General features: G+C 37.3%; 2 protein-coding genes across 2 annotated transcripts; one reads left to right on the forward strand and one right to left on the reverse strand.

Annotated features, from left to right (window-relative positions):
* The first annotated feature begins 3,747 nt into the window (after window positions 1–3,747).
* On the forward strand, window positions 3,748–9,375 carry LOC115927498 (NADH dehydrogenase [ubiquinone] 1 alpha subcomplex subunit 11-like). Its single transcript, XM_030993504.1, has 4 exons — window positions 3,748–3,946; window positions 4,740–4,829; window positions 6,193–6,312; window positions 8,187–9,375. Exons 1-4 carry the CDS (start codon window positions 3,841–3,843, stop codon window positions 8,300–8,302), a joined length of 432 nt encoding a protein of 143 aa, XP_030849364.1. The 5' UTR covers window positions 3,748–3,840; the 3' UTR covers window positions 8,303–9,375.
* A 2,471-nt stretch (window positions 9,376–11,846) lies between these two features.
* LOC583420 (cytochrome c oxidase assembly factor 7A) lies at window positions 11,847–16,217 on the reverse strand. Its single transcript, XM_030993506.1, has 3 exons — window positions 16,011–16,217; window positions 13,562–13,702; window positions 11,847–12,675 (listed from the first exon to the last, which is right to left on the reverse strand). The coding sequence occupies exons 1-3, from the start codon at window positions 16,111–16,113 to the stop codon at window positions 12,221–12,223; spliced, it is 699 nt and encodes a 232-aa protein (XP_030849366.1). The 5' UTR covers window positions 16,114–16,217; the 3' UTR covers window positions 11,847–12,220.
* Between the last annotated feature and the right edge of the window lie 894 nt (window positions 16,218–17,111).

The raw sequence follows: 17,111 nt of genomic DNA on the forward strand, positions 1-17,111 counted from the left end.
TAATGAGAAGGAGAATCAAATATCGACCTTTTCGAACACACCGAAATGACCTTGAATATGACTTTCATTGTGACCTTCAAGTTGTGTCCTTCTCATCTAATAACCTTCAAAGGCCATTCAACCTTCAAGGTTATTGATCCTACATTGGATATCACTCAGACAATTATGTATAGATTATGAAATTCACATTATTTTGTATTGATTAACATTCGTTTACATATACAAGTATTTACATTGTCAATGTATATGCTAGGTCAGTTGGCTGATGTAGTTTAGATGTGCAATTTGTATTGTTTTTATTTGTCACAAGTAATTTAAGATGTCTAGTCTAGTTTATTTCATTTTTGTTTGTGTTTTGTTTAGGATATGGTAGCCAGTATTGGTATACCTTGATTATACATTTGTATATTAGCATACATGTTTGTATATAGCTCATGTGTATAGATTTGTTAATTTAACTATACAATTCTCATTTACTCTTCATATCAACTCTTCAGAACAAGTTCATTATTGTGTATGAAATATGTAATTATTGTAAAAATTGTGTACCAGTACATGTATTTTGTAGAGTAAATGTTTCGTCAAACAGTTTGGCTAAACCTGAAATATGTAATCTGAAATAACAGCTGACTATAGGAAGTAATGTGCAAGGTCCCTCATACTGTTTAACTCCCTTAAACACTGCCTAACTCCTTAAAACACTTTCCTTTTTATTCGAAAATATAATTCAAATTCAAAGGGTAATTGCACATATTTGTTTATTTTCCAATGTTCTATTTCTTCCCGCTATTATAAAGCTATCTCCATCTGTAGACTCTGCACCTCAAGAAACACCTAAAGACCCATTTCAATGTATGAATTGCGCTAGAGAACGTGGCTCGTATTGACTCATCTCTTCACAAGGGGATTCAATAGTTTTGAGCAACAGGTTCTAACCTTGAAATAGCAGGTTTCAACCCACATTGTCCTACTTGTAGCTTCTTGCTCCCTCTATATAGAAATATTTAATGAGATAGCCACCTGTCAGTGACCTCGCTGTGTGGTCTAATCCCATCTGGCTGAACTAGTACAGCCGACCTTTAAAACTCACGTACAGGTTTAAATTCAATCTCAACCAAATTTATTTCTCATATTATTAGTCATAAAACAAAATTTGTTTGGAAATGCTCCAGACTGCACCAGAGAGAATCTAAGAATCCCAGAGCTTCGAGGGCTCTTCATCAGTGGGCCCAGGATCCCATCCGCAAGGAACTTGGCACTTTGTGTAAATCGGTCTACACCCTTTCAAAGTTTTACATGTTTGAATTTTTTTGTGTGAACCACCCAGCTGTTTGAACCCAGTGTTTGAACTTATGTATTATTATGTAAAAGCCGTCTGTACTAGTTTGGCCAGGAGGGATTAGACCACCCAGCGTGGTCACTGACGGGTGTTTATCTTATCAACTCAGCTCTCGATTAACATGAGAAAAAGAAGATCATGGGGACCAATGGTCACCGCTTAGGGATTGTTTTCTATATAGAGGGAGCAAGTAGCTACAAGTAGGACAGTGTGGCTTTAAACAAGGATTTGGGCTTGCTTTCCTCATAATTCCATATAAATATTATACACTGCCATAAACTCTTAAATAGAAACATCTCCATGAAATGTAATTGTGTCTGTATTGTATGGTCTGGTTATACATGTATTGTTGATATATCATAATCCTAATCAAATAGTATTCAATTTTTAACAGCATAGAGTATTCAATATTTTAAAAAGTCATAGTTTATGCTAAACATACTTTTACAAAAGATACAGGGTTGAATAGATAGAGTTAGTAGCTTTTCTTTGTCAAATTGCAAAGCTTGCCATTTAATGATCGAAAGTTTCTGTTTAAATTTGATGGAAATCTTTTTTTTCCAATGTTGCATTTGGTTGTACGTTGGATATCTACATGTACCAGGGTTAATATATTAATGAAATATCAGTAATATATATGCTGTACATATTTTGACCTTGTTTAATTTACTTACGAACATGGTAAATTACATTCCTTTTCTGGGTATTATTACTTTTAATTTAATTGCTTTTCATTACTTGGTGTTATACAAAGTTCAACATTCTTTCATTCTTTTTTTTCCCCTCATTTTAAAACACCAATCCTTATTGAACCTCCTCCTCTTTCTCTCTCTCTCTCTGTCTCTCTGTCTCTCTCTCTCTCCCTCCCTCTCTCTCTCTCTCATCGGTCCTCACTCACTCACTCTCTCCATCTCCCTCAGAGAGAGAGAGGGACTCCCTCTCTTGGTTTTCTGTTTCTCAGCATCTATATCTTACCTGCCTATCCTTCTCTCTTACTCACATCTTGGTCTTTTCAAAATAGCCCTATGTGTCAATTTTTCTTTTTATAAACGTTTCTTTGATCGACTCTTTTCACAATTCTAAATAACGAACTCAATATTTCCTGCCACCAACACATCTGTTTGAAAATTCAGCAAATATGTTTTCCTTCACAGAATTGTCCACTTTGTAAATGAATTGCCTGATTTAATTTAAATAATTACAGTTGGGCATTTAAATATATCAGAGTAATGATGTAATGCTGCCATATGTTGTATTTTGCTTGTCAAATAGCAGTACCATTCGCCATACTTATGACCGTGTATTTTGTTGTATTGGTGTTTATATTGTGTTTTTTTTATTATTACTGCAGCTCTGTAGGCTAGCTGTCATGTCATAATCTGTATTACAATTTCCTATGAAAACATACCTTGAGTCTATGTGTTGCCATAATGTTAATTGCCAGAATCGTCTGTGTATTTGTAGACAAACAGAAGTATTTTCATATTTATTGCAATAGGGAGCATATCAAAATAAATGTGTAGAACCATACAAGTCTGTTTTCTGTTCAATCTGTTGTGCATTTCTGAAATGTATATTTTCTTTTGATTTTCACGAGAGGTCTAGAGAACAAAATAACGAGGGGGGGGGGGGTAAAATCAGATGTGCAAAGGAGGAAAAACAGAAAGAAAATTTCAATTGAGGAATTAATCTAGGAGAGAGAGAGAGAGAGGGGTGTGTGGAAAGAGAGATCGAGAGAGATAGAGAGAGAGGAAGAGAGAGGAAAGGGCAGAGTAATATTTTAACAAAAGTTGCTTGTTGGTTAATTTGGTAGATAATATTCACCAGGTCTTTTTTTCTGATTCTACACCGTGATTCAAAAGATTCTGAAATATTTTTCGTGCCACAGCCCAGAAACTATTCAGTGCATTTGGCATGTAATTACGTTAACTTTAATTGCCATATATAGCATCAGAGATCGAGTTGCTAATTACTGTTTGCCTCCATGCAATTTTGACAAAAACTCAATATGATAACATAAAAATTCAAATCAGATTAATGTACTCTGCATAATGTTAACAGATTGCATGCAGCTAATGATTGGCCCCGTCCCTGCTGCCCCCCCCCCCCCCCCCCCAAACAAAAAGAAGAAGAGAAAAATTTAAAAATTTAAAAATTAAAGGACTCAAAGTATATTTGTATATATATTCAAACTTTAATAACCAATTTTTTTTTCTTCAAGTGTGTGAAATACTGATTTGTTCCGATTCATGTTTCTTGAGAATATGACATTTAAAAGTAGGCCTATTCGACAAAGGCCTCAATTCAACCAGTCCATTTTTCTCTCACCAGTCCATCTTACGAAAAAAAAAACACAGACAAAATGCAAGTAGTACACACACACAAAAAAATTCATGCATTGTGTCGAGGTGCGCCTATCGCTGACAAGTATTGATTCGAAGTTGAGAGATCACGAAAGGCCAGCACATTTTTCCTTTTTTAGACCTCTTTCTATCTGCAAAATGGATCCCAAAATAAAGGAAATGTTGCGTCCGAAATTTGATTTACTTAATGGTAACGATACAACGATACGAACCCTCGAAATCTCCTTTTTATCGTCGATTGTAGGTGAGTGGTTTTCTTAAAGTTTATATTGTGTTGTCCCATATACCAAAGTTGGTGTATTGTTATACATTGTAAGTAACATTTGAAAATGATCATTCTCGATCTTCGGATCTATCATCTAGTCTATATCATGTGCTGTTGTCATTAGGGGAAAATGCCAAATAGAAAGGATAGTGTGATCTCCGCATAGTTTTAAAGCAATTCGATAGTTTGAAAGTGTTTAGCATAGAATTAGGCTACAATAGGCCTACATTACATGGAAATATGAGGAAGAATGAATCGATGAATTCTCTTGGCTTCTTGCCATATGATCCATCCCTTCCCTTCACTGTGAATGATAAAGATGACACTTTATTATCTTTACAAAATGCATGCCCATCGCCTGCACTCCATACCCTCCAACTTAGGATTTTATAACATATTTACAGAAGCCTATTACTTCGAATGCGATAAACTCGCTGATCTCCGAAAAGCGGAGGAACAACAACAGAGAGAGGTGGGTAGTCTGTAGAACTACACGTAGAAGAAGACTGATGCTGCGAGATTAGTTAGAACTTAGAAATTAGAAGAATATGAAACTAAAATTAAAGAAAGAGCAAGAATTTTAGATGAAGAAGGAGAAAGAGAAGAAGGAGAAGGAGAAATTAGACAGAAAAAAAATAAAAATATTGCATGTTAGTAAAAAAAAAAAGGGTTGTAAGTAAAATATACAAAATGTGACTAGTCTACCGACTATTATTGTTTGTATAACTTATTTCAGATTTCTAAACATTGCCACTGTATTATCTTGATGTAGGTGCTGGAACCAGCGCTATAATCCTGGCCGTCAACCCCCAGACTTTGGGGGAGGCAGCTCTGAGGACTGGTGCTCTCACGGCTACATGTGGTAAGGAAATAAAACTAAAAGTTTATGAGACCCGTCAGAAATCTAATCACATTGACCCCGATGTTAAATGTCCACCCTTTGCATGCAACAACAGTAGCATGAAATCTCCTCACACAAGAAGATGCAGAGTGGCATTTAAGTTGTTTGTTTCACCTGATAATAAGAATAAAAATAATAAAAGATAATATTAATAATATTTCTGAATTCTACGCAATCATGAATTTTCAATATTGTTATAAGTCCATTTATTTTCGGTCATTATTCCACTATGTAAAAACGATTCATATCCGTGTTTCTATATAACTAGTACGTCATTGTAACTTTGCTAACTGTGTATAATCTATTTATTATTTTCTATTGTTGTTAATGTGCTTTATGTAATGCCAACAACTGAATTTCCAAATGGACTATTAAAATAAATCTGAATCTGAATCTGACTGCTGAGAAAGCATGTACAATACATGCTCGTAAACCAGGAGACCAATGGCTTTAAGTCCTCTCTGAGGGACTTGGTATTATGGATTAATGCCTTACCAAAGGCACTAGCGCTGTAGCGCATTGACTTGGTTTTGAACCAAAAACTTTTCGGTTATGAGATCACTGCTCTACCACTGAGCCCTATGCAGTAGGACATCCTTGTTACTAAACACTGTGGGACAGAGGTATAAACTTTGTACTGTAAATTTGAATTTTGTTGTTTCTGGGATTTTAAAAAAAGAGTGAAATACAAAGAAGCATGACAGGTAAAATTACCTGAGCAAAACATTTCTTTCAGAATAAAAATGAAAAAAGTAAACAGAGCAAGATGCATAAATGACCTGTGTATAAAGGTTCTGGGGGGTGTTTCACAAAGATCCTAAGTCAAACTCAACTCTAAGTTGGACTTAGACAATATGGAGAGCCATCTGTAGCCTTAAAATAAAATATATTAAAAAGCAAGAATTTATTTTAGACTTTTCATAAATTCCACATCAAGAACATAAAATCTCCTTGATAATAGAAAGTATGAATGATTTGAATTAACATGTTATGTCTTTTAAAATGACTTTTACAAAATATTTTCAAAGATGTTAACAACGTTCCATAACTGTTAAGTCCAACTTAGAGATAAGTTCAACTTAAGATCTTTGTGAAACACTCCCCAGGATTTTCTGTTATAAGTATTCTCTCATATGGTGCACCCGTGAGCCTACTGTATACTACATCACCATGCAAGCCGATACTTACAAGCAGCATCTAACCTCAAAGATTACCGAGAGTTCTTTTTCAGGACTCCTCAATCCTCCCTCTCTCTCACATGGTGCACCCGCAAGCCTACTGTATTAGTATTCATTTGTTTTATTTCTTATTTGTCAATTCACAGCCGCCGTAGGGGCCATCTTTGCCACCACGACAGGTGCGACCGCATCCTACAGAGGAAAGGACACGCCCCTTAACTACTTCATCGGAGGATGCACGTCAGGGCTCTTCTTGGGAGCAAGGAGTAAGTGTACCTCTTGGGTCAGAGGTCAAGGCCCTGTTTCTTTTCTTCTTCTTCTTCTTCTTCCTCTTCCTCTTCCTCTTCCTCTTCCTCTTCCTCTTCCTCTTCCTCTTCCTCTTCCTCTTCCTCTTCCTCCTCCTCCTCCTCCTCCTCCTCCTCCTCCTCCTCCTCCTCCTCCTCCTCCTTCTTCTTCTTCAGATTTTCTACCTCATCTCCTTATTATTATTTCCATTATTATTAGGAGTAAGTTGAGGGGTCAGTGACACAAAGACCTAAACTCCATTTTGAGAAAAAAGTGGCTTATGTGTCACTGAGCACTTGGGCCTTAAGGAGTTAAGTCTTTGTTTCACTAGCCATTGACTTCAATGGGGTGTTGGATGGAGTTAAGTCTTTGTGTTTCTGTGAAAGCCCACATTTTCTGAACATTTTAATATCAAATACTAATTTTGGCAAAATATGGAGTTATGTCTTTGTGTCACTGACCCCTCAACTTACTCCTCATAATAATGGAAATAATAACTAGAATTGAATTCGTCACGAGGACGAATAAGGTGGTCTGCCTTCAAGTTATATAGACATATAAACAATGATGATCATGATGATGATCATGATGATGATCATGATGATGATGATCTTGATAGTAATGGTGATGACGATGATGATGATGATGATGATCATGTGTCACTGAACCCCCAAAGTGTACCTCATCTCTCCTAAGTCAGGGCCCTGTTTCATAAAACTTGTCATCCATAACCAGTTACAGTATCTTTTATAAGCTACTGAAATCGTGGCGTTAAGTTGGCTGAGAGCAACTTTGTTATTGAAATTTAGCATGTGTTATATGTTCCTTAGTTTTAAGACTTGTTATACCGGGGTAGCTGTATGGATTGGGGGATCTCTAGTAACATGGCTTATCAAGACATATTTTTGAGGAGAATGCCATTTTACAACTTTATTTTCCTTTGATTAAGATAATAGTTCATATGAGAAATGTGCCTATTTCATTTCATGGTTGGCATAGTAATTCGAATTTAGTTTTCACAAAGAACATTGAAAACAAATTGATGTTGTGTGTAATATTTATCTGGAAGACTAACTGTTTCTCTCTCTCTTCCTTCCTTTCTCCATATTTTCCTTTGCATATCTCTCCATTTCTTTCCATATCCATCTCTATTTTCTTTTCCCCTTCTCACTTACCATCTACCTCCATCTTTTCCTCCCTCCTCCATTTATGTTTCTTTATTTTCCTATGTCCCTCTCCTTTTTTTCTCTCTCTCTGTTTCTTTCTCTCCTTTTTATATCCTTGTCCTCCTTTCTCCCTCTCCATATTTCCATCTCTAACTGTGTCTCTATCCCTTTGCCTGAAATTCTCTCTCTCCCTCTCTCTCACCTTCCCATTTCATGTTCGCCTCTTTGGTTTTATATTTCCCATCCTCTTTATCTCCTTTTATCTGTTATCTCTTTTCTTTTTTTGTATATCCTTTATCTTCTTTTTCCCCTCCCGATATTTCCATGTCTATACATGTCTTTATCCCTCCGCTTGATATTCTCTCTCTCTCTCTCTCTCTCTCTCTCTCTCCCTCTATTTATGTTCGTCCCTTTATTTTTAAATTTCCCATCCTTTTTTTTCATTCTCTCCTATTATCTGTTATATCTTTTTATATCCTCTTTTCTCCCTCTCGACATTTCCATGTCTATATGCGTCTTCATCCCTCTGCTTGATATTCTCTCTTTCTCTCCCTCAATTTGATTCTCTTCAACTTTCCATCCTTCCTCTCTTTCTCTCCTATTCTCTCTCTCTCTCTCTCTCTCTATCTCCCCAACCCCTTCCCTACTTTCCCTATCTATTTCCATCTCTTCCTCTCTTCCTCTCACAGTGCAAAGTATGGGAGTTGGCTCTGGGTCCTGTGCAGCTTTAGGAGGTGCGGCAGCCTTCTACAAATACTGGAAAATCCATGACTTTGGACCCTTTATTCCTAGACCTAAATACTAATTCTTAGTGTTAATCAAGTTATTTTAAGTTTGAGAAGGGATCAGAGTGGTGCAGGAGAGTAAAACAAAAAAGATGAGAATCCTTTCTTTGACCTAAATACTAGTTCTTAGTGTTAATCAAGTGATGTTAAGTTTGATAAGGGATCAGAGTGGTGCATGAGAGTAAAACAAAAAAGATGGGAACCGTTTCTTGGACCTAAATACTAATTCTGCTTGGTAATCAAATCATTTTAAGTTTGAGAAGGGATCAGAGTGGTGCATGATAAATGAGAATGAGAGTTGAAAAGAAGATGGGGAACCCTTTCTTTGTGACCTCTTTACCAATGCCATGAGGCTAATCAACAGATTTTTTAGATTGAGAAGGGATAAGAGTGGTGCATTGCTAATAAGTGTATCAAAGAATGGGTGCCTTTCTTTCTGCCCCTGATACCAGTATCATATTACTGAGCTATAATTTTCAGATAGGGATGGGATAAGAATGATGCATAACAAATTATGGAAGCAAAGAATGGGACCTATTCTTTCAGTCCCCAAATACCAATATCATACTGCTTTTCAATGGATTTTTGAATTGAGAAGGGAGAAGAGTGGTGCATCGTCAACATGAAGGAATAGGAACCCTTCTAGAATGCAAATACTGTATTGCCTATAAAGATCAAGCAAGTTTTAGATAGAGAGAGAGTGGTGCATTATCAATGTCTTCTTCCTGAATCTCAGTAATATTACTTTGCTCATGAAGACAGTTATGACAGAGATCGAGGTTAAGAGTGGTGCATTGTAACGCAAGGGCATCATGGACATGTTTACTCCATTGAATGCTGTATTCATAAAGTGAAGACTTTACATTTAGCAAGTCAATACAAGTGCTGTGCAAGAAGTAGGAATGGAAAAGATACCGCTATTATAAATGTGATTTGCCCCACCCCTCTCATGAAACATTTGTATGAATTAATATCACCATTCTTCTTTTTTTTTGGTGAGATCTCATGGAAACTGTGTATCTTGCATTGTACATAAAAATAGAATTTACATGAATATTTCAACAAATGTTGAATAAAATGTCTTGAAACAATATTTTCTATGTGATATTATTTGTTTTCTTTTATGACTATCAGTATTCTGTTTAAAGGTTAAGACCAGTTCTGGTCATGCGATTGCATTGTCAAAGAAATGTTGTGGAATCGATCAGAAAAGGTTGATCATCTAGCATAAAAGTATTGGTGTGTAATGCAAGGTTCTGGAATCATCAAAATGATAAGAAATTTGGCCCAGTCTTGGTAAAGTTACAAGCACTTTACACAGAAAGATGTATATGGGACTAGGCGATATCTATACAGTCCGGATAGATATAATAATTTACCAAATATATCAATTAGTAGGCGGTTTCCCGGCAAAATTTGTATTACGTATTCTTACACATGATTGGTAATAAGAGCTTCCATTTTGTTTTTAGAGAAGGGGGTGTTTCCAAAACTGGTCTATACCTTTAAACCAACTATTTTATCCCCAGTTTCCTTTCCAAAAAGAAAGGATGTCTTTGTGTGAAAGAAAGTTGTAAATGGATGTCTAATTTTTTTAAAAATTGAACCAGGAAGTAGCAGGCATCATGAATGGAGCATTACAAGAAGCTAGGAATACTTATACTAGTGTGGGTGAATTGCAGTTTGGTCTACAACCAGTTTGTCTACTACCCAATTAGTCTATTCTCATATTGTCTACACCGAGCCCGTCAACTATCCGTCAACTATCCACGTTGTCTAATACTCATTTTGTCTACTTATCATTTGGTCTAATCTCCAATTATTCATACTACTACCCATTTTGTGTATTGTTCTTTTAGTCTGATAACCAGTTGGTCTAATTCCCAGTTTGTCTCCTATCCATAAGGTCTAATAATCATTTAATGTTTATATTTATGATTAAATGATTATTAGACCGTATGGATAGTCAAAATGGGCATTAGACAAACTGGGAATTAGAACAAATGATAAGTAGACAAAATGATTATTAGACTATACAGGCTGGGTGTAGACCATATGGGAATAGACCAATTCAATTGGGTAGTAGACAAACTGGTTGTAAACCGAACCACAACAAACCCTTTAGTGCATCTGTGCAAGGATGTTTGAGGATATTAATTGCTGTAAAAACAGAAAATAATCCTATCATTTTTGTTTCCAACTTGCACAATTGGTTTAAATTCTTGAAGAAGAAAAAAATCCATTCTAAAAATACATGTACAGTGTACATTTAATTGAATTCAAAGTGATTGATAAAAAAGTAGTAATAAAGAAAAAGGAAATTCGAAAATTTTGCAATATGCTGGAAAAATGACAGTCGAGATCAAATTGTGACAGCTTAATGAGCAAGTTTTTGGTTTAACAGAAATGATTTAGTAAAAGTATACAGGCTATTCGCAACAAGAATATTTTCTACACCCGGAGGAAACATTTTTTAATTTGAATAAAGAATGAATTGCATCCAAAATGAAACTACAGAAATTGATGATTTCCTACGACAGCAGGACATGTTCAACAATGACATAACGAAACAACCAAACAATTCCACCCCTCCCCCCAAAAAAGAAACACCCCACCTTAAATGGAATTGAAGGTCATGCACTTGATTGTGTGTTGCTATTATGAAGATGGGGGGGGGGGGGGGGGGAGAGGACATCACAACCAAAACCCCCCGCTTATTCACCGGCTGGCAGAGTCGCCGCTAAATATTTTCTCACGGATTTGGGCCCCCGCTCTTGCCGCCGGCTGGATCCGCCCCTGAAGTGAGGTATCATGCAACAATACAAATCGAAACACAGAATAATCTTGTTCACTTCAAACAGTTTAATAAACTGTAATATTGTAATAAAAACTCATAGTAAAATGGACAGTACATGTATATACTTTTCAATCACTTAAACAGCAGTAACTGCAGGGGTCTGTTTTATTTATTCCATTTTCCATCCTGCAGATCAATTATTGGCTGCAACTCTCTCTGCAGCTAGCTTAGGGCCAAACTTTCTCGGATAATAAATTGGTTCACTAATCTATTCCAACTCATGGATGTTTCCTTCATTGGGACCTAGTTGCCTGTTATTAATGAATGAACTACAATACTTGGAATATAGTCAGCATATATTACTTGTTGCTATGCTGGGCAAGCCAAATGCCTGCTTTCAGGTTGTCAAGAACAATCTTTGTTTAAAAAGTATGCATAAAATTGAAATATGTTAGTAAACCTCTCTTACTTATTGAGTCACAATCTTGAAATTTTAAATTTGCTTCAGCTTATTGGCATAAAAAAAGGATTTATACATGTAGTAACATCTGCAGTATAACATCTGAATTTCGAACTTCGGTAGGCAAAGGCATGTCATCAACGGACAAATACAAAGGTAGAATTTCAATCATAGCCTTTACAAACTATAAATGAATATTGTTTCATTGTCGATGTAGAGCAAATCCTAAATACATGCCCCCCTCCTATCTGGTGTAATTCTCAGTTGCATAAAAGGCCCCCCCCCCCCTCCCCCACACACACCCACAAGTATTTGTGTAATTATTCACTTCATCAATCAATATAAATATTTCTTTGCTTGTCTTTAGAGAGCTGAATATGATATTTTGGGTAGCTCATCAAAAGACAATAACATCTCACAGACACACATTACATGTTCATATACTCTGGTATTGCAGGTCTACACACTCACTTTTTGGAAAGGGGGTCTGTAGTGACCGCTTTTAATTCTGCACATGTATTAAAGCACAAGCCAAATGTAAATATTTCAATTTCTATGTTGACTCTAGACTTCTAGTTTAGGCGTCCATTTGAGCCCTGGGCGCCCGATGGGTCAAGCCCTGGGTTTTGCTACAGGAGACAAAGTCCATCAGACTTGTAAACAGCAAGCTTTTCCATCATATCACGACGTCTGTCCAAAATGCAACTGTCTGTTAGTCTCTTTAGCTTCATCGTGAAGCGTTTTCGCCCTCTCCTTGTATTTATTCGCTAAGGCCTCGTTCTTTGCGATCCCGTCTCCTAATTTATACATTCTACTCGCGTTGACGCATCCATACATGTGACCGAGCTCGCAACTCCTCGTTGAATACTCAATCGCCTTCTTCATATCCTTCTCCATGCCACCTAACCCCTTGAGGTACACAGCACTGAGATTGAAACAGCTCGCCTGGTGATCCTTTTTACACGCAGTCTCAAGTAGCTTGAGCCCTTTGTCCCTGTCTTGTTTTAACTCTGAGTCTGGGGTACCTTTCTTGGATGACATGAAGACAGAGCCTGCACCAAAGCAGGCATCTTGGTTGCCTAGGTCACAGCCTTTGATGAAGTAATGAAGAGCCTTCTCCTTGTTCTTCTCAAAACCTGCATTATGAAATTTAAAAAATTGATAATGAATTTTTGTTTTGTTTAGTGGAACTTTATAAAAACAATAATCTGGGATTAAACAGCATTTAATATGAAATACCATCTCTAAGTGTTGTACAGATATTATTACCCCGGTCATCAGATTCATTCATGTACACTGTCTCCACTCCCTGGGGACTCTGGGGAGTATTCCTACCGCATGGTCACCATGAGGGCATATAATGGCAAAGAAAAAGAAGAAGTGCAGGAGGACGAAGAGGAAGAGGGAGGAAGAGGAAGAGGGAGGAGAAGGGAGAGGGAAGAAAAAGGAGAAGAAGAAAAGAAGAAGACGAAGAAGAAGAATATAAGAAGAAGAAGAGGAAGAAGGAGAACAAGATGGGGGAGAAAGAGGAGGATGAAGAGTTGCCCTTAACCTTTCCCCCCCCCCCTTTTTTTTTGGGGGGGGGGAGGGGGGAGGAGGGGTGTCTTTTTAAGTGAATTTGGGTACATTCCTGCAGCTGCAGAGGGTATTGACTCAATGTCACTTTATAGGATTCAATTCAATTCAAATTTATTGTCCAATTATTGGAATTTGTTTACATTTGCATGTCAATACAAAATTACAGATTATAAACATCAATAAGATACAAATAAATACAGAATAGTACATTTGACTTGAACATAGATAACACGAAATGCGATAGTTCAAAATGCAGACCAAAATTAAATTCATATTCAGACTACCCGTAAGTAATTATATTAAATTCACAATTCAGATTAAATTAAATTCACAATTCAGATTAAACTAAATTAATAATTCAGACCAATTCAATTCATATTCAGAATAAGTTATTAACTTAAGTTCATTATTCAGATCAAATCCAATCAAGATCCCGATTCTTACCTTTTCCATAGAGGTAATAAGCCCCAGTCTTACTGCAGCCTCTAGGATGGTCAAAGTCATCACAGCTCAACTGATAGGCCTTGGCTGCTTGGGGGAAGTCATTCTTTACACCCGCAAAGAAGTCACCAAGTCTGAAACAACCTGTATTCAAAAGAGGGGAAGGAGGAGGAGAGGAAGAGGAGGATAAGAAAGAGACAAAGAAGATGACAGAAGGAGAAGAAGGAGGAGGAGGAGAAAGAGGAGAGAGGGAAGAGAAGAAAAAGTGATACATGTAGATGAAGATGAAAAGAAAGGAAAAGGAGGAAGACAAGAAGATTTAACGAGGGGAAGAAAAGGAAGAAAATGTAGAGGATAAAAGGGAAGAGACAGAGAGACAGAGAGAGAGAGAGGGAGAGAGAGAGAGGGGGGACGAAAAAGAATGACAACATTAATAAATAGGCTTGGGCTGTTTTACTTTAAAAAGAGAAGAATTGATACCTTCCTATTAATGCACACACTCATGTTCATAAATCAACCTGCATAGAATAAATGGCATCATCACGACATAAAAACCACTTTTCTCGATCTCCACACAATCACAATGGGAGACCGATACAAAGCACTTCATTTCATCAAATGCATTTTTCTCTTGCTACCTCAGTGAGAGTCAGACTCAGAGCAGAGTCACCTTTCCATGTCATGATTAGGGCTTAGAAATGGACACTCGAGAAGGTAGTTAAGTTACGTTGACGTGCAGACAGTGCATGCAGTGCCACTCCAGCAAAGCATAGAGAGTCAATGCTAATGTGTATTGACTTCTAGCACTGCATACTTGCTGTGAGGCAGGTATTATTATACACAGATATACACACCACACAATATTGCATAGACTGCACACAATAGGACCGATTGGGCTGATCGGCAAATTTGACACTAGACTTACAATTTGAATTTTTGAATTATTCATTTTAGAATCTAACATCAGTATTAAAGTTAAAAAGAATGTATTTAACTGCTATTTAGGTGTCATCAATTGTCACTAAAGTACCGATTTTGAGTGAAATCTGTTGAGTTTTGTACAGTGTCAGTGGTGTTTGAAATGTTGAGAATCAAAAGCACAGCTTTTACTACACAGCCAGGATAGTAATGCAGCTATGTGTGATAACCCGCAGTTGTTGTACTATTGTGTGCAATAGATCTAGACTATCTAGTACGTTATAGCAGTAGATCTAGTACGTTACGTGTGTGATGCACACTCACTAAATCATCTGGCTTTCTAAATCCAAATCCTCAATTAAGACAGCCAATGATCATAATAATTATTAATCCTGTATTATCAAAGTTATTCCGAAGCGTTTATGAGTTGAAAGTTGCTTTGGTCTGGATTCAATACCAATTACCATGCATGATGCGCAACACACCAGGCCAGGCCAGGGCCCGGCGGCGAATTTTTTTTCCGTACTCGAGAGGGCAAATACCCCATGTGCGCATGCGCGTGGACTTGTGATTTCTCTGCTACTTCCCATACGAAATGTACATGTATTCGCATGTACTGTGCACGATTCGCGTTCTACGAGTAAACGATGGCATAGTAGTCTTCAAACACAGACTCTGATTTGCCAGTTTGACAAAACAATTACGCATATATCGTGCGTAGCAATAGTAGTAGTACTAGTATTCAAGTCTGAGTAGTTGTATGATTCAGACATTTTAGTGCTTACAGAAATGCATCCCAAATTGAATAGCATGGTATAGTAGTCTGCAAGCACAGACGCTAATCTGACAGTTTGACAAAATAGTGTTATTCAAGTCTGAGTAGTTTTATGATTCAGACCCTACTGGTGCGTGTATTGGAAAGGCATCTCAACTTGCAGAGTGGCATAGTAGTCTGCAAGCACAGACGCTAATCTGACAGTTTGACAAAATAGTGTTATTCAAGTCTGAGTAGTTTTATGATTCAGACCCTACTGGTGCGTGTATTGGAAATGCACCTCAACTTATAGAGTGGCATAGTAGTATGCTGTCAAACTGTCAGATTAGCGTCTGTGCTTGCAGACTACTATACCATTCTATACAAGTTGCAATGTATTTCCATATGCACTACTGGGTCTGAATCATACAACTACACAGACTTGAATAAGCACATCGCGACACATACGCATATTGATTTGTCAAACTGGCAAATCAGAGTCTGTGTTTGAAGACTACTATGCCATCGTTAACTCGTAGAACGCGAATCGTGCACAGTACATGCGAATACATGTACATTTCGTATGGGAAGTAGCAGAGAAATCATAAGTCCACGCGCATGCGCACATGGGATTTTTGCTCTCTCGAGTACGGAAAAAAAATTCGCCGCCAAGCAACAGTACTACCACTGCGGCAGCGCCGAGACCAGCCGGGCACAAAACCAGGGGCTGGCCTGCCATGGCCATGGACACCAGCATAATTTATATAATTTTTCACTTACCATCGGGTGTCTTTTCCTTGTAGCATTGGAAGCTATATTCTGTTCCTACATTCTTGATGTAGTCTTTGACTTCATCCTCGTTTTTGAAGTCCACATTAAACATCTTCAGCGATCTTTTTGATGGAGAAAACCAGGGAATGCAAAATCTCGTCTGCTTCGATTCGTGGTTGATTCGGGGGTTGATTCCATAACTTACAGAAATTACGCAATATATGAATAACGCCATCTGCGGCAAATCACGATCCTCAATTTACTACTACGTACAGGTCTGCTCACGACATAATCATTGTTTATCAAGTTTAAGTTCAAGTTTATTCTCTTTCTTCCAACATGAATGTATATAATACAATTTAAACAAATATATAACATGTGGAGTTTATAAAAAGAAGACTTATAAGGAATAAGTTTATATAATGCATTTAAGTGAAAAGAAAGACGAGTAGAGGTCAGGTCCCTCAAAACCATATCATATTGACAAAAAACAACCAGCCTATATAGTAGATTAGGCCTACTACAAGAAATATTCGTTAAAGGCGGTTAATGTACTAAAACAAATAACTATAAACTTTAACCATATGATTATAAATATGGTTTAATGGAGTAATACAAAAGGGTGGGGAGAAGAGTATGTACAAAAGGGGGCAATACGAGTGATAACGTGAGATAATGGAGAGAGGGGGCGGGAGAGGGAGAGAGACACAGAGAGAGGGGAGAGAGAGAGAGAGAGAGAGAGAGAGAGAGGAGGGGGTGGAGGAAAAGAAATGGACAGACTTTCACTGTAAGCTAAAGGCTAGCTACAGGCGATAAAAGGAAAGAAAAAAGAAAAGGTAAGTCGGCAGTTGCTATACAGTACTAAATTGAGGAATGAACTTAAGTTCAAATTGAAAATTGAAAATTCAGATTGATTGATTGATTGATTTTTATTCGACAAGCTTCCAAATAATAACAGATCAGAAATAAGTCAGCTTGAAGGATAACCCACGAAAGCTCGAGAGCTTATTTCCAGTGGGGTCCCTTACAGCAGGGGCGTACGTACGCAGGGGGGGGGGGGGGGTTGGGGGTTCAACCCCCCCCCTTTGGTATTTTTATGTGTGTAAACCC

Source organism: Strongylocentrotus purpuratus, unplaced genomic scaffold (genome assembly GCF_000002235.5).
Source record: "Strongylocentrotus purpuratus isolate Spur 01 unplaced genomic scaffold, Spur_5.0 spur5_scaffold_20, whole genome shotgun sequence".
Classification (NCBI taxonomy): Eukaryota; Metazoa; Echinodermata; class Echinoidea; order Camarodonta; family Strongylocentrotidae; genus Strongylocentrotus; species Strongylocentrotus purpuratus.

Coding starts and splice junctions, on each gene's coding strand:
- LOC583420 (XM_030993506.1), bottom strand. CDS start 16,113: ATGTTTAATGTGGACTTCAAAAACGAGGATGAAGTCAAAGACTACATC. Junction 13,703..16,010: donor CAAGGAAAAGACACCCGATG/GTAAGTGAAAAA, acceptor TTTTGAATACAG/GTTGTTTCAGACTTGGTGAC. Junction 12,676..13,561: donor TTATTACCTCTATGGAAAAG/GTAAGAATCGGG, acceptor TTCATAATGCAG/GTTTTGAGAAGAACAAGGAG.
- LOC115927498 (XM_030993504.1), top strand. CDS start 3,841: ATGGATCCCAAAATAAAGGAAATGTTGCGTCCGAAATTTGATTTACTT. Junction 3,947..4,739: donor CTTTTTATCGTCGATTGTAG/GTGAGTGGTTTT, acceptor ATCTTGATGTAG/GTGCTGGAACCAGCGCTATA. Junction 4,830..6,192: donor TGCTCTCACGGCTACATGTG/GTAAGGAAATAA, acceptor GTCAATTCACAG/CCGCCGTAGGGGCCATCTTT.